Raw genomic sequence first — 15,633 nt, 5'->3', positions numbered from 1 at the left:
TGGATGAAGCCTCTGAGCTCAGGTCATGATCTCAGGGTCCTGGGATTGAGCCCAGCTCTGGGGTTTTGGCTCAGCAGGGAGCCTGCTTCTCCCTCTCTCTCTGCCTACTTGTGATCTCTCTCTCTCTCTCTCTCTCTCTCTGTCAAGTGAATAACAACAACGAGAAAATCAATGGAAATAGTTGATTACAATTTCCCGGTGTAGCCCATTGTCTCCTTGGGGCACCTGGGTGGCTCAGTGGGTTAAAGCCTCTGCCTTCGGCTCAGGTCATGATCCCAGGTTCCTTGAGATAGAGCCCCGCATCAGACTCTCTGCTCAGCAGGGAGCCTGCTTTCACTTCTCTCTTTCTCTGCCTGCCTCTCTGCCTACTTGTGATCTCTGTCAAATAAATAAATAAAATCCTTAAAAATAATAATAATAATAAACTTAAAAAAAACACCTTAACATGTTTGTTCTTCAAAAGACAATATTTGGGGGCCTCTGGGTGGCTCAGTGGTTTAAAGCCTCTGCCTTCGGCTCAGGTCATGATCCCAGGGTCCTGGGATCAAGCCCCACATCGGGCTCTCTGCTCAGCAGGGAGCCTGCTTCCTCCTCTCTCTCTCTGCCTGCCTCTCTGCCTACTTGTAATCTCTGTCAAATAAATAAATAAAATCTTTAAAAAAAGATCTACAGGGCTCCTGAATGGCTCAGTTAAACATCTGCCTTCAGCTCAGGTCGTGATCCTGAGGTGCTGGGATCGAGTCCTGCATCAGGCTCCCAGGGAGCCCGCCTCTCTCTCTGCCTCTGCCTCCCTCTCTCTCTGTCTCTCATGAATAAATAAAATCTTAAAAAAAAAAAAAAATACAAAGATGGCCAATAAGTACGTGAGAAAACACTCAACATTAAGGTCAGGACAGTGGCAATGACAACCGCAACGAGATGCCTCTTCACTCCCACCAGAATTGTTAACATTAAAGCCTGCTCAAGATGAGTGCTGCTGAGGATGTGGAGCGTGTGGGGGCATGCATCGCTGATGGGGATGCAAAATGGTAGAATGTACTGGAAAACCTCTTGGGAGTTTCTCATAAAATTTAAAACATACACCTAGCGTCCAACTCAGCCCTCTGCTCCTAGGTTTACCTGAAACAAAAAAGTACATCCACAGAAAGACTCACACATGAGCATGGGATACCCACTTTCTTCATAATAACCCCCCAAAAGTCCAGAGTGTCCATCAACAGGGAAATGGATAAACTGTGAATACACCCCTACAATGGAATTCTCAGGAATAAAAAGAATCACACGGGGGGTGCCTGGGTGGCTCAGTGGATTAAGCCTCTGCCTTTAGCTCAGGTCATGATCTCAGGGTCCTGGGATCGAGTCCTGCATCAGGCTCTCTGCTCAGTGGGGAGCCTGCTTCCCTTCCTTTCTCTCTGCCTGCTTGTGATCTCTGTCAAATAAATAAATAAAATCTTAAAAAAAAAAAAGGATCACACCAACATTATATGCAACAACTTGGAATGAATCTCAAAAGCATTATATTAAGTGAAAGAAGAAAGGCGCAAAAGAGAACATACTGTAGAATTTTTCATATGAAATTTTATTTATTTGTTTATTTATTTTCTATTTGAGATGGGGGAGAGAGAATCTTAAGCAGGGTCCACGCCCAGCACGGAGCTCCCAAGATAGAGAAGCTCAGTCTCAGGACCCTGAGACAGTACCCTGACCGAATATGAAGAGTTACACACTTAACCAACAGAGCCACCCAGGTGTCCCCCTGTGAAATCTTAGAAAAGAAAAAGCAGGAGCCCTTGGGTGACTCAGTCCTTTAAGTGTCTGATTCTTGACCTCAGCTCAGGTCTTGATCTCGAGGTGGTGAGTTCAAGCCCCACGCTGGGCTTTGTGCTTAAAAAAAAAAAAAAAAGAAAAGAAAAGAAAAGAAAAAGAAAGAAATAGCTACATTGGAGAGACAGAAAACAAAGTGATTGCTTCTGGGGTGGGTGGGAGAGGTACTGACTGGAAAGAGTCATGAAGGGTGATGGATTTAGTCTACCAGTTGCGTTCATCCTCATTTAATGACAGATGTCGACTCAAGATGCTTCAACTTGCAATTTTTTATGTGAAGCTCTACACTTTCTGTAGAAACCATACTTTGAATTCGAATTTGGGCATTTTCCTGGGCTCCTGATACGCTGTATGATACTCTCTCTTGATGTTAGGCCACAGCTCACAGCCAAGCAATTACAAGGGCAAACAACGGATACACCTACATCCGTTCCGTACCCATAGGACCATGCCACAGTATTCATGAGTTACATGAGCTGCTCAGCACTTGTGTTGGCCCCAAGTGTTCCAAGCATGGCCAAGCTCTGGTTTTCGGCTGGTTAAGTGGATTAAATTTTCCATTTATGATATTTTCAACTTAGGGCGGGTTTTCTGGGATTCGGAGGTAACCCCATCATAACTCATGAAGATCTGTAGCGACTTTTTCTGCAAGAGGAGGGAGGCTCCCCGGTAGAGGTGGCATCGAAGGCTGATACATAGAAGTCTGCAGGCAAAGCGAGACGAGTGTTCCAGCAGGGGCAGGACCTGGCAAAGGCCAAGTGGCTTGAGTGGGGTTGTTGGATTTAAAAAACTCGGAACAGTTAGGTAGAGGGCAAGACAGTTATATGTCTTGAGGCCTGAGTCCTATTACTGACTTGTGTCGGACCCCAGACAAGCCGTCTTTTCTTTGGGGCTCTCACTTCTCCAGTCTGTCCCTCAGATAAACGGGCACAAGCTCCCTTATTCCTTCTGAACTCCCCTCCGGCTGGGAGAATCCACCGAAAGGCTGAGGAGTGACAATTCTTTGAACCAGTCGCTGGAGCGTAGAGGCCGGCCTTCCTCCCTCCTCGTGGGCCAATCACCGCATTCTCCTTGAGACAAGCCGCTAGACGAGGGCGGTCTAAAGGCTTCGTGACGTCACACCCAGGATAAACCAATAGCAGCTACTAAGAGGCGGGTTGTTTTGGTGATGGACAGCTCTTTTTCAAGATGTCCGCTTAGCGCGGAGCCCGTCGGGAAGCTTTGAGGCGGTGCTGGGGTGGACGGGGGCGGGAACTTCTGGTAGATTTTGCCCAATCATCAGTCGTGGTTCTTGCGATAGACGGGCAGTCTTTCCCATCCCGGTCGAGTTAAGGGGGCGGGGCTCTGCACACCAGACTGGGCGGGACCCTCAACTTTGATGGGCGTCTTCTTTGCCCAGTTGGTAAACGACATTCTCAGACGGGCTGCCTCCATTGCCAATGAAATCTCCTGGCGGGGTCGTTGTGGGCGGGACGTGGACCCTCCGGTATAAGGCGGTCCCGGGGGAGTGCGGAGAAAGGGGGGGGTCGCGGCGGCAGGAGGAGGAGTAGGTGCGGGTGAAGATGGCGGCAGCCGAGGCCGCGAACTGCATCATGGAGGTGAGCGCCTGGAGCGCCGTCGGGGGTGGGGGGCGGTTTGTTGGTCGGTGTTGTATGCCTCCGTCGTGGGGAAGGGGTTCCGAATGGGCGGATTGGGGCTGAAGGCTCTCAGCCGTAAGGAGGGGACGCCGCATGCTCCGGATCCCGGGATATAGTCTGAGGTGCGGGTTTCCTGGCTTTCGAGGGCCTGCGGCACCGGGTCAAGCCGAGGGTGTCGTGCCCCCTCCCACGTGGAGTAGGGCTGGGGGCGCTTCCGGCCTGGCCCCCACGTGGCCGAGGCACGGTGGGTGGGGAGGGGGTGTGCCGTGCCCGGTGGCCCGGCGGGCTCCACGTGCGGGACAAAGGCCCCGCCCCCGGCCGGGGGAGGGGCCCCCCGGGGGGGGGCGGAGAGGAGGCTCCGACCCTCCCTAGAAGGCCCCCTGCCCTCTCCCCCGGGATCGCGATGTACCCTTCGGGGAGGGCTTGCTTCGGTCCCTACGAGAAGTTAAGAGTCTTTCGGGAGGCGCAGTGTATCTCTGTTCTCCAAAACCCCGTCCCTGATACCGAGGCATCTGCTTAGGCTTCGGTCCAGGTTTCGTGCTCTCCTGGCTTGGGATTGGAGGAAGAGGGAAAATTGGTTCCCTCCGGACCCCCGTTTTCCTGTCCCTGGATTCTCCCCTGCTCGGGGCTTTGGGAGCTGGGGGGATGGGGCATGCCCCTGTGACCTCCCCCTGGGTGGTGGGGGGGCCTCTAGTTGAAGGAGATCCTTCCCGATAAGGTGTCGTGCACCCCCTTGTGGCCATTTCTGGGTGTGTGGGAGGGACATCTTTTTCATGGGGCGTGTCCCAAAGCCCATCTCCCCTTTGAAGCCCTCCCGGGCGAGGGGAGGGAGAGTCTCTGCTGGGAAGAGGATGTGGGGAATATGAGCTACTAGCTTTACCACCTATTGGAGATCTGTCTCTCCCGGGCGCATATGCGAAGGTGGGAGATGACCTCCCCCTTCCTGAAGCTCTGTTTGAGAGTCCTGAGCCTGAAGGCTTGAAACGGTTTCCTGAGCGGTTTGGTTCTTGTGCAGCCATGTGGGGTTGGCTCCGGTGCTATTTCAGGACCTCTTGGGACTTGCCTTGTCGTGGTATTAGTGATATTGAGAAATGTGTCCCAGTGGGAAATCCCCTTACCAGTCACCCTTTTTTATAGGTGTCCTCTCTGGCTTGAGAGAATAGGGGCGGGGCTTGGAGCTCTGTGGGTCGTGTCTGTGACTTTGTGCTTCTTGGCGCCTGGAGGGTGGTCACATCTGGAAGAGATGTAATCTGATGGGGCCTGCGGACTCCCTCCTTTGCCTTGTAGTGTTGTGGGGCAGGCAGCTCCTAGGGGTCACTCCAATGACTCCCACCCACCTTGACTCTCTTCTGGACCAGGGTCCCTATGGGTGGAGGAAATATCTTTCTTAGAGGTTGCCTCAGGACTTGGCCCCACACCCCAAGGTGTCGTGTCGTGGGGTTTGAGGGTCCAGAGTCTGGCCTCCTCCTCCGTGGGATTCTACCTTCCTGGGAAGAGGGTGCTAAGCTAGGAGAGTGGCTCCAGGTGGTTTTGTTTGGGGCTTCCTGAGTCCAAGGCAGGAGCTAGGGCTCAGGGTGCCAACTCTGGTGGGGGTGCCTTTGCGCCACACCTCCTTTCTGGAATCCTCTGACAAGAGACTTGTTTGCAGAGGTGGCAGATGCCCAGTGGGCACATCCTGCCAGTCCTCCCCTCCCCTAGCTACTCATGGCACCCCAGGATGGGGTGTGTGTGTCAGGAAATGTCACCTAATCTGGGGGGATTAGATGATGAGGGGGAGCGACAGCTGGCAGTGCCTGTGTGCCTGCTGGGTGCCAGTTCCTCTGTCCTGGTTGGGGGAGGTGTGTATGGTCAGGTGTCTGGCCAGAGAAGGACAGCGTGGGGGCAGGCCACCATCTCTCCAGCCATAGCTGGGACAGAACCCCATCTCTTCTCCCCCCACTTCTCCCATCCCTTTTAAAAACATCCCTGCCTCTTTTCTTGCTCCCTCTGCTGCCTCATCCTGCCATGCCAAGGAAAAGGAAAATTGCAAGAAACACCCCCTCCCCTGTGAGCTGGGTTCCCCTGGCCTGGCCCTCCCCTAGCCGCTCCCAGTAGCTAATCCTGTCTCCCTGTTACTCTCTCCTAGAATTTTGTAGCCACCTTGGCTAATGGGATGAGCCTCCAGCCGCCTCTTGAAGAAGTAAATATCCTTTTGTGAGACCCTTCCCCATATAAATATATCTTGCCACATCCCAGGCCCTTTCAGGCAGTCTAACCATGATTCCTCTTGCTTCAAATCAGTTTACCCTGTGCCCCCAAACTGTTAGTACAACCCCCCTCCAGGTTTGTGGCTCCCATCTGGCCTCCCCAAATACTGTGGCTACTTCCTTAACTCCATTTCCAGCCCCCCCTTTCCCCTTCCCGTGTCTGCCCCAATTCTGCCTTCCCCTCCCCTCCCCAGCTGTGGGCTGAGCTAGAGACGGGGGCAGAGAGACTGGAGAGATGGTAGGCTTGGCTGAGGTATCTGGGTACTCCCCTGGATGGTGCTTTGGGGGGGAGGTCCTGGAAGAGGAGAGTGGGGTTGTAGGTTTTGGGGTTTGGGGAGGCAAGATGGCAGACGGGGTCTGTAGGATTGCCATGGTATGATTTGGGGTGTGTGTGTCTGTTCTCCAGGGAGAAGTAGGGACCTGGAGGTTTAAGAGGCCTTAGAGAGCCTTCAGATTTGACCCATGCTCCCATCCACCTCCTCCCAGGTCTCCTGCGGCCAGGCAGAAAGCAGCGAGAAGCCCAATGCTGAGGACATGACGTCCAAAGATTACTACTTTGATTCCTATGCTCACTTCGGTATTCACGAGGTGAGTGTGAACAGCTTCTAAAGCTGCTGGATCTTGAGGGGGTTAATGTTTGGGAGGGCTGGAACTCAGTTTCTCACGCATGCGCACTGCCTCCTCTGGCACCGAGCCCAGCCGCCCCTCTGGGTGTGAGGCACACACCTCGGGGTCGCCTCTCCCAGCCGTTGCCTTGGAGACGAAGCTTCGCCGGGAGCTCTCGGGAGGCTGGGGTGGGAGCAGGAGCGCAGGCGAGCTTGCCTGCGACTTCAGCGGGAGGTCAGGGCCTGCCTGTTTCCGCCGCCCTCTAGTGGCTCGCGGTGGAACTGTCCCCCAGCTGCTCCCGCCTGCCGTGCCCCCTGCTTCTGGACCCTGTCTCAGGGAAGTCCCGTACAAGAAAGCGGTGGGAATGGGATTCTGAACATTTTTTCTTTCTCTTTCTCTTTTTCTTTTTTTTCCTTTTGCTGAAACCTCTTTGCTAAATTGTGGTAAAAGATACGTAACAAAAATTTCCTTAAGGCGTAGTACAGTTCAGTGGCACTAAATTCTGGGAAAAGCCAAGGAAATGGAACTTGGGAGGCAGTGGTAAAATCAGGCCAAGGCAGTAGGGAGTTTAGCCTATCCAGTCTGATTTTACAAATAGGGAAACTGAGGCAGGTGGGAAAGAAATGATTTGTTCCAAGGGGACTGGGGAAGTGGGAGGGCTGAGCTCTGGCTCTCCAAACTGCCAGTGTGTCAGAGGCCAGCACATCGTTTTCCAGCTGGGAACGCAGGTCCCCTCATGGCATGTTTGTACCTTGTGCCCCCACGTCCCTGTCCAGGAGATGCTGAAAGATGAGGTACGCACCCTCACGTACCGGAACTCCATGTTTCACAACCGGCACCTCTTCAAGGACAAGGTGGTGCTGGACGTGGGCTCCGGCACGGGGATCCTCTGTATGTTTGCTGCCAAGGCTGGAGCCCGCAAGGTCATTGGGGTGAGTGTCGCATGTGGGCGGGTGGGTCAGGGCCTGGGGACGGAGAGGGGCCCCTCAGGGCTCAGGGATTGGATGGAGGGGACTGGGGGTGGAGGGTGGGAGTGGGGGGGGTCTCACCCTCCCTTCTTCCTGGGCCCCCAGATCGAGTGTTCCAGTATCTCTGATTATGCGGTGAAGATCGTCAAAGCCAACAAGTTAGACCATGGTGAGCCCAGGAAGAGAATGGGTTTGTGGGGATGGAGTGGGTGATTTCCCGCTTCCCTGGGACCCTTGGCAGTGGGGTAGGGATTGTCACTGAACAGATTCAGCTGTTCTCCCGCCATGGGCTCTAAGAATCCCCCCTTCTCAGCACCCACAACAACGGGTAGTGACAAGGAGCTGGCTCTGCCGGTTTAGAAACTGAGTGGCGAGGTCTTGAGCTAGGGGCCTCACCCGTCAAACCCTGGGGCAGGGAGCACTTTGTAGCTTGCAGAGGCGTGCGGGGTCTGTGGTGAGGAGTCTCTTGGCCACCCCTTTAAGTTCAGCCCACATTCCCTTCCGGAGGAGTCTGCACCCACAGGCTTGTACATGTGTAAATGTTTTCACACCCACGTGCTCGTCTTGTACGTAAATAGCATTTCACACGAGGCTTTTGCCCTCACTTCCTCTACCTGCTCACCTTGTAGTTGCACACGTTTCCAGATGTGAGAGGTTCTTGCTCTTTCCTATGACCACTGTGGCCCGCATGTCCTGCAGCTCCCTTCTTCAGGCCCCTGGGGGCGGGCATTCCAGTAGCCCCTGCGATGCTCATCCCCTTCCCCACAGTGTCCGCTCATGCAGGAACTCGTGCATCTGGAAGGCCGGGTTATTAAAGGAGGGTAGCTCAGGTCACAAAGGCCAGTGGTGCAGATGTTGCCTACCTGCCAGGTTCCTGGGGCAGCACATGTGGGAAGATGGGTGGGTTTTCTGTGTGTGGAGGCTCCTAGCATTCTAGAAACTGAAGTTTTTGTTTTTGTTTTTAAGATTTTGTTGACTGATTGAGTGAGTGCAGGGAGGAGGAGGGGGAGAGAATCTCAAGCAGACTCTACACCAAGCGCGGAGCCTACCACGGGGTCATATCCTCTGACCCTGAGATCATGACCTAAGTCAAAACCAAGAGTGGAATGCCTAACTGACTGAGCTACCCAGGGGCCCCTGCATTGACTTTTTTTTTCTTTTAAGATTTTATTTATTTGACAGAGATCACAAGTAGGCAGAGAGGCAGACAGAGGGAGAGGGAGAAACAGGCTCCCCGCTGAGCAGAGAGCCTGACGTGGGGCTTGATTCCCGAATTCTGAGATCGTGACCTAAGCCAAAGGCAGAGGCTTAACCCACTTAACCAACTGAGCCACCCAGGCGCCCCATGAAGTGATTTTTTAAAAAGAGATTATAGGGCGCCTGGGTGGCTCAGTGGGTTAAGCCGCTGCCTTCGGCTCGGGTCATGATCTCAGGGTCCTGGGATCGAGTCCCGCATCGGGCTCTCTGCTCGCCAGGGAGCCTGCTTCCTCCTCTCTCTCTCTCTGCCTGCCTCTCTGCCTGCTTGTGATCTCTGTCTGTCAAATAAATAAATAAAATCTTTAAAAAATAAATAAATAAATAAAAAGAGATTATATATATTTATATATGTGTATATATATATAGAGAGAGAGAGAGAGAGATTAGTATAGTGAGCCCCCAGATACATACCAACTGAGCTTTATATATCTCCCCTGGAAGCAAGTTTCAAACATGATGTCATTTCTCCTATAAATCCTACCGTGTGTGTGTGCGTGTCCGTCCCTGATAGACCCTTTTAAAGAACATGACCATGCTCTTAACGACGCAGTCTTACCATCCGGTGCCTAATCCATGCGTTTCTGCTTCTGCCTTAAAAACATCTAGAGGGACGCCTGGGTGGCTCAGTTGGTTAAGCAGCTGCCTTCGGCTCAGGTCATGATCCCAGCGTCCTGGGATCGAGTCCCCCATCGGGCTCCTCGCTCCACAGGGAGCCTGCTTCTCCCTCTGACTCTGCCTTCCACTCTGTCTGCCTGTGCTTGCTCTCGCTCGCTCTCTCTCTCTGACAAATAAATAAATAAAATCTTAAAAAAAACAAAAACAAAAACATCTAGAGATGGGGTGCCTCGGTGGCTCAGTGGGTTGGAGCCAACAAAACATCTAGAGAGATGAATGAATTTTAAAACTGAGTTAATAGAGGGGCACCTGCCTGGCTCAGTCTGTAGAGTGTGTGACTCTCGGACTTGGGGTGGTGAGTTCGAGCCCCACGTTGGGCATAGAGATTACTTAGAAAAAAAAAACAAAACCCAAAGCAGAAAACCCTGAGTTCAGAGAGTGTGGCTTCAGCCAGCAGAGTTCTTTGAAGATGTCTACCTGCAGCTCCCAGCCTTTCCTTGAGGAGACGGGGGCAGCTCCAGCGGGGTCCCCGGGCCCTGGCCCCGCAGGGGAGGCGAGCGAATGGGTCGCCATGGGGCCAGCTGCATGTGGCTGTCTCTGCCCCCCGCAGTGGTGACCATCATCAAGGGGAAGGTGGAGGAGGTGGAACTTCCAGTGGAGAAGGTGGACATCATTATCAGCGAGTGGATGGGCTACTGCCTCTTCTACGAGTCAATGCTCAACACCGTGCTCTATGCCCGAGACAAGTGGCTGGTGAGGCCCGCGCTGGGGTGGGAACAGCTCACACAGGTTGAGCGCCTATCATCTGGGGTCTGGGCAGAAAACCAAAAGCTGGGCTAGATATTTCCCCCAGCGGGGATTTCATGTAGGGGGTTGATGGCCCAGATGTTGCAGGGCCCAGAGCTAGACAGTAACAAGAAGACAGTGTCAGGAGGTGGGTGGTGCTGGGAAGAAGACCACAGCAGGGCAGAAGGATGGGGGAGAGGCTGGAGGGCCGTGGTTCCAGGTGCTCAGATCCAAGCAGGCCTCCCAGGGGGAGGTGACTAAGACCTGAACAGGGGGGGATAGGAGCCATAGGAGATCTGAGGTGAAGGACGTCTGGGCAGAAGAACTGGTGCAAAGGTCCTGGGGCAGGAGTGTTCCTTATTGGGTGTTGAGGAACAGCAGGGAGTGGACTGGGGGGGGGTCAGGAAGAACAGTAGAAGGGAAGGGGGTGGAGGGGCCTGCACACCCCGTCTCAAGAGGAGCCGGGGAGGATGCTGCAGATCTTTTACAATCTGTGAAGGACAGGTCTGAGACTTAGGTGCTCCTGGATGCCTCCCGGCAGCCATGTGGGGAGTAGAGGTGGGTGTGAGGGCAGAAGCCAGTAACCAGTGAGGAGGCCATTGTAGGAGTCCGGGTGGCTCAGACCAGTGTGGGGATAGTGTGTGTGGATAGAGACCCAAACTGTCAAGGTTTGGGGGCAGTGTTCCAAGGCCCCCCACATTCTTCACACCCCCTCCCCCTTGGCAGGCCCCCGATGGCCTCATCTTCCCGGACCGAGCCACACTGTATGTGACAGCCATTGAAGACCGGCAGTACAAAGACTACAAGATTCACTGTGAGCTCGGGGGAGGCCCCCTAGGAACTCCGGGGGGCAGGGCAGGCTTGGGCTGGGCGCCCCTGATGGACTCACCCCTCCTCCTGCCTACCTGCCTGCCTCCCCAGGGTGGGAGAACGTATATGGCTTTGACATGTCCTGCATCAAAGATGTGGCCATCAAGGAGCCTCTGGTGGATGTGGTGGACCCCAAGCAGCTGGTCACCAACGCCTGCCTCATAAAGGTGAGGGCGGGGTGTGGCCGGTGTCCCCAGGGGCGGAACCAAGGAAGGGCCACCAGCTGAACCTGAGCCTGAGCAAGACAGGAGGTCTCCCAGTGTTTGCCTGAGGCCTGGGAGTCTGGCCAGTCGGCCAGAGGTGGTGGTAGAGCTCTGGAGAAGCCACTGGATCCCTTTAAAAAGCTTATGAGCCAAGCTGGGGTGGGGTTCCAGGTGCCAGGGTGAGCAAGACCCAACCGGCATAGACTGCTCTGGGGGGATGCGTTCCACGGGGGCACCCGTGAGCCAGGCAGCTAAGCCCCTTGGCTGTGCCCCAGATGCAAGAAGCCCAAGGCCACGAGTGAGCTGATAAGGGCTGTTGGGCCAGTGATTGGTTCTGAGCCCCCAGTGTGCGTGCACTGAGCTGGACACTGGGGTGAACCCTAGAATTGGCACTGGGCTGCGAGAGGCGGCCCAAAGCTGGTGGAGGAGGAGGAAGTCCAGAGGGAGTGAAGACGGCAGCTGGGAGGGTGGGCGCCGGGGAGCTGGTGGAGGGATTTGGAGCAGGAGTTTGATGTGATCTGATGAACAATGTTTAGAATCGTCACACTGGCTGATTTGTCGAGTAAGAGGATGTGGGGAGAGATGGGGACAGAAGTAGGGAGCCCTGTGAAGAGGCCCCTGCAGTGGTCAGGTGCTGGTGGTGGCCCCGGACAGGGCGGAGGCCATGGGGAAAGGACAATGGGCGATTCTCCGAACGGCAGTAGTGGCTCCAGGACGCGGACCTGTCCAATGTGGGCTTTGGCCGTGGGAGAGAAGGGGGCAGGACTGCAGTGTGGTAGCCTAGGCTTTTCCGCCACCTGCTGGCCAGGTGCTGGGGCATGGGGCTCACGGGGCCTGTCCCGCAGGAGGTGGACATCTATACCGTCAAGGTGGAGGACCTGACCTTCACGTCCCCCTTCTGCCTGCAAGTGAAGCGCAACGACTACGTGCATGCGCTCGTGGCCTACTTCAACATCGAGTTCACGCGCTGCCACAAGAGGACGGGCTTCTCCACCAGTGAGCGTGGGGTGGGGCCGGGGTGTGGGACAGGGGCAGCCGAGGGAGTCGGGGGCCTGTCATGTCTGTTTCCCCACCCCTAAAACCATACCCAACAGTCCCTCTCTCAGGCTTGATGAGGGTAAAGGGACTCGGGTCGTGGAGGGGTCAGACAGAGGGAAGGGCCAGGCCAAGGCCTAGGGTGGGGGCTGGGCAGGAGGCCCCGGGGACTGGCCGCAGCCTGGCTGACCCAACTGCACCCCCAGGCCCCGAGTCTCCCTACACACACTGGAAGCAGACCGTGTTCTACATGGAGGACTACCTGACTGTGAAGACGGGAGAGGAGATTTTTGGCACCATCGGCATGCGGCCCAATGCCAAGAACAATGTGAGACACTGCCAGGGCGGGGCAGTGCTCGGGAGGGGCTCCACTGCCTGTTCCGGGGTCCCAGCAGCCCTCCACTCGATTGAGTGTGCGACCCCTGGGGAGACCCCAAGTGGATGGGAGGACACAGGGTCTGGAGTCCAGGGCCTGGGCTAGAAGTGTGGATCTGTGGGTATGGGCCTGGGTAATGCTCAGGGGTTGTGGCCAGAGGGGTTGTCCCAAGGGTACACCCGTTTCAGAGGGCATTTGTCCCTGTCTGGAGATATTTGGGGCTGGTGGCCTCTAGCACAGAACTGTGGAGAAGCCTCATTTCCAGCCCCAGATGTCCGTAGTACAGAGCTTGGGACAGCCTGGCTAAAGAGACCAAAGGAGAGGCCCAGAGAAGCCAGGAGGAAGCCTGAAGCCTGGGCCAAGGTGGTGGGACTGAGGGCAGAAGTCTTCACGGTTACTGGCAACCTTGGCCCAAGCTTTTTCCAGAGAGTGCTGGGGGGTGGGGAGCACAGAGTGAGGCCTGGCTTTCGGGAAGCCCAGGAGCCGAGGACGTACGGACAGTCGGGTTGGGACCAGTGAGTGGGGAAGTGTGCTGGAAGAGATGTTTGCTTCTTAGAAAAGAGGGAAGGAGTAACTGCTTTAACTGGTGGGAATGGTTCTCATGGCAGGAACAATCGTTATGCAAAAGACAGCTGCCGAGCTCTGGTCTGGAGGGGCGGGCTTGGCTGGGATCCCAGAGTCTCTGAGGGTGTCACGGGAGCCAAGGCTCGAGTCAGGGTTGTGGGCAGATGCTGAGGGTGCGACCAGCAAAGAGGCGTCTCCCAGCCAGGACATGGGGTCTCTGGGGAGCATGGGAGGAGGCTGGGGGCACACCCCCTGCCGCAGCCTCCTGACTCAGACCATTCCAGACCTCTGCCTGTCCTGTGTCCAGTCCCCCTCACATCTCCCGTTTCCCTACAGCGCGACCTGGACTTCACCATTGACCTGGACTTCAAGGGCCAGCTGTGCGAGCTGTCCTGCTCCACTGACTACCGGATGCGCTGAGGCGACACCCGGCTTCTCCCACCCCGGCCGGGCCGGCCCTGCATGGGCCCAGGGGCTGCGGCGTTCTTAGGCAGTTTGGGGGCGCCCCCTTCCTCTCCTTCCCTCCCTCAGAAGGGGGTTTTAGGGGTCTGGGCTGGGGCGGGGCACATCGTGACTGTGTTTTTCATAACTTATGTTTTTATATGGTTGCATTTACGCCAATAAATCCTCAGCTGGGATGGCTCGGCTTCCTGGGGTAGTGGGGTTGGGGTTCTGCATGCAGGTTCTGCTAGGGACGGCCTGAGCAGCTGGCGGTCCTGAGATGGGCGCCTGATGGTCACTGTAGGTCTCTGTCGCCCCTGCTGTGTCTCTAGGTCTCGCTCCCTGGCTCTGGCCTCTTGTGGTCTCTGTCATCCATGGCCCCCTGCCAGGGTCTGCTCCCCTGTCCCCCTCCTCGGGTCCATGTCTCTCCCCCACCTCCCCCGTCCCCCCCCATATGCCCCCTGAGGCCCTGTTCCCTCTTGTCCCCATTGGGCAGGGCTCCTGCCCTAGTTGCCCTGCTGGGCTGTGGGAGGGTTGGGGTGTGGGTTCCCAGCATAGCAGGGCCCTTAAGTTTCCCAGAAAGCCATCTCCCCCCCCCCCTCCTCCTCCCCCAGCGCACACATTGTTTCAGTGTCTGGCTGTTTTTTCCTGTCCAGGACCCTCCAAGGCCAGGCCAGGGCTGACTGGCAGTGACTACTGTCCTGCCCTCTGCAGCTGGGGAAACTGAGTCATGGGGGGGTTGTGTTAAGGGGTGAGAATTCCTTGTGTGTTGGCTTCCTTCCCTAGTCTAGCTGGAACCTTGGAGGGCAGCAGGGCCTCCCTGTTTCCCTTCGTTTCAGAGATGGACTCAGAGGCCCCACTGACAGCTCCCCAGGGACTGTGTTCACCCTCTGCTGCAGGCATGGCATATATACTTGACCCTTGCCCATGGCCTTGTGCAGAGTCCTTGGTCCCCCAGGATGCTGTCCACAGGACCCAGGTCACCTAAGCCACCATGACTTCGCTGTCCACAGTCCTGGCTGGCTACACGTGCTTCAGTACAGCTGGAGCCCTAGGCCCGGTGGCTTTTCACACCTGACTACACCAAGTCCTCTTATGGGATGACGTCTGCTGACTGTGCTAGGCCCCAGACTCCCTTTGTCCACCATTCAAGAGGGCTTCGTGTGCGCCCCGCATCGTCCAACCCACAAAGGAGCCTGGCCCACGAAACCTCATAGTCCCCGATGGGTTGGGTTGAGGTCGAGGTCGCAGGAGCCCAGCGCCTCCCTTTCCTGGAAGCCCTAAGCTGTGTCACCTAAGGTGTCAGCTGCCCCGCCCCTCTCCCTCCGCCTTAAAGGGGTCCCTCTCCCAAGGCCTCCCAGGGTTATAGCTCTTCCGTTTAACTGTGCCTGCCAGGGCTCAGAGGCCGAGTAGGACGTGGGAATCCGGGTTCTAAGCTTGCCATTCTGGTGTGGTGTGGCCTCCTCGTCTAGGCCTCATTTTTCCCCGCGTGGGTAGTGGGGACTGGCGGTGATTCCTGGATCTCCAGGGGGCCTCCAGGGAACTCTCCGACTCGGGGAAGAGGGTGGAGCCGCACCCCAGAGGGGCCGCTTCGCGCATGGGTTTCAAGGACCACTCCCGGCCCCGCCCCACGATGACCCCCCACATCCTTCTGTTGCTTCTCGCCTCCACCGTCCTGGGGGATCGGGACCCCGTGGGCAGGTGAGCAAGGCGGGTCGGCAGCGGGGACAGGGAGGGAAGGACACGGCGAGGAGCGTGCGCCCCCTTCAGGCCACTGCTTTCTGCGTGGAGGGATGATGAACTGTAAGCGCGCCTCTGCGGTCGCGGAGTTCTGCTGGCCCCGACCCCACCTACACCCCTTCCTCGAGAAGATTCTGTTTGAGCGCGGCCTTCTCCCCTGCTCCCTCCCCAGGCAGCCCCAGCGCCAGGTCGCCCAGCACCGCAGGCGCTTCTGTTCCCTGGTCACATGCCAGACCCACCGCCTGCCAGAGATGATCTACTGGCTCAGCTCCGCCTCCACCAAGGAGCTCTCAGGGAAGGCCGGCCGCGAGCCCCAGGACCCCCACAGCTACGGACGCCGCCGTCGGCGCGAGGCCAGAGCCCTGCTCCGTCTCCAAGACCCTGGCCTGAAGAAAAGAGGCCAGCGCAGTGCCCAGCTTGCTGCGTGACGTTGGGCACGTCCCTGGCCCTCCCGTGGCCTCGGCT

The 15,633-nt window shown here is 56.4% G+C and overlaps 2 protein-coding genes across 5 annotated transcripts; both read left to right on the top strand.

Moving 5' to 3' along the window:
• The first annotated feature begins 3,276 nt into the window (after positions 1-3,276).
• On the top strand, positions 3,277-13,625 carry PRMT1 (protein arginine methyltransferase 1). 4 transcript variants are annotated; one of them, XM_059150810.1, is made up of 11 exons: positions 3,293-3,422; positions 5,587-5,640; positions 6,194-6,295; positions 7,090-7,245; positions 7,387-7,450; positions 9,764-9,906; positions 10,666-10,753; positions 10,861-10,976; positions 11,858-12,008; positions 12,254-12,375; positions 13,324-13,625. In XM_059150810.1, the coding sequence occupies exons 1-11, from the start codon at positions 3,387-3,389 to the stop codon at positions 13,405-13,407; spliced, it is 1,116 nt and encodes a 371-aa protein (XP_059006793.1). In that variant the 5' UTR covers positions 3,293-3,386; the 3' UTR covers positions 13,408-13,625. The 4 variants fall into 4 exon arrangements, with proteins under 4 accessions (XP_059006794.1, XP_059006793.1, XP_059006796.1 ...); XM_059150811.1 differs by lacking the exon at positions 5,587-5,640 and having other exon boundaries at positions 3,277-3,422; XM_059150813.1 differs by lacking the exons at positions 3,293-3,422; positions 5,587-5,640 and adding an exon at positions 5,855-5,945.
• Positions 13,626-13,753: 128 nt separating this feature from the next.
• ADM5 (adrenomedullin 5 (putative)) lies at positions 13,754-15,596 on the top strand. The gene is made up of 2 exons (XM_059151242.1): positions 13,754-15,129; positions 15,341-15,596. The coding sequence occupies exons 1-2, from the start codon at positions 15,026-15,028 to the stop codon at positions 15,594-15,596; spliced, it is 360 nt and encodes a 119-aa protein (XP_059007225.1). The 5' UTR covers positions 13,754-15,025.
• Positions 15,597-15,633: the final 37 nt, after the last annotated feature.

The sequence above is a fragment of the Mustela lutreola genome, chromosome 16 (genome assembly GCF_030435805.1).
Source record: "Mustela lutreola isolate mMusLut2 chromosome 16, mMusLut2.pri, whole genome shotgun sequence".
NCBI lineage: Eukaryota > Metazoa > Chordata > Mammalia > Carnivora > Mustelidae > Mustela > Mustela lutreola.
This window is presented reverse-complemented; position numbering and strand designations above follow the sequence as displayed.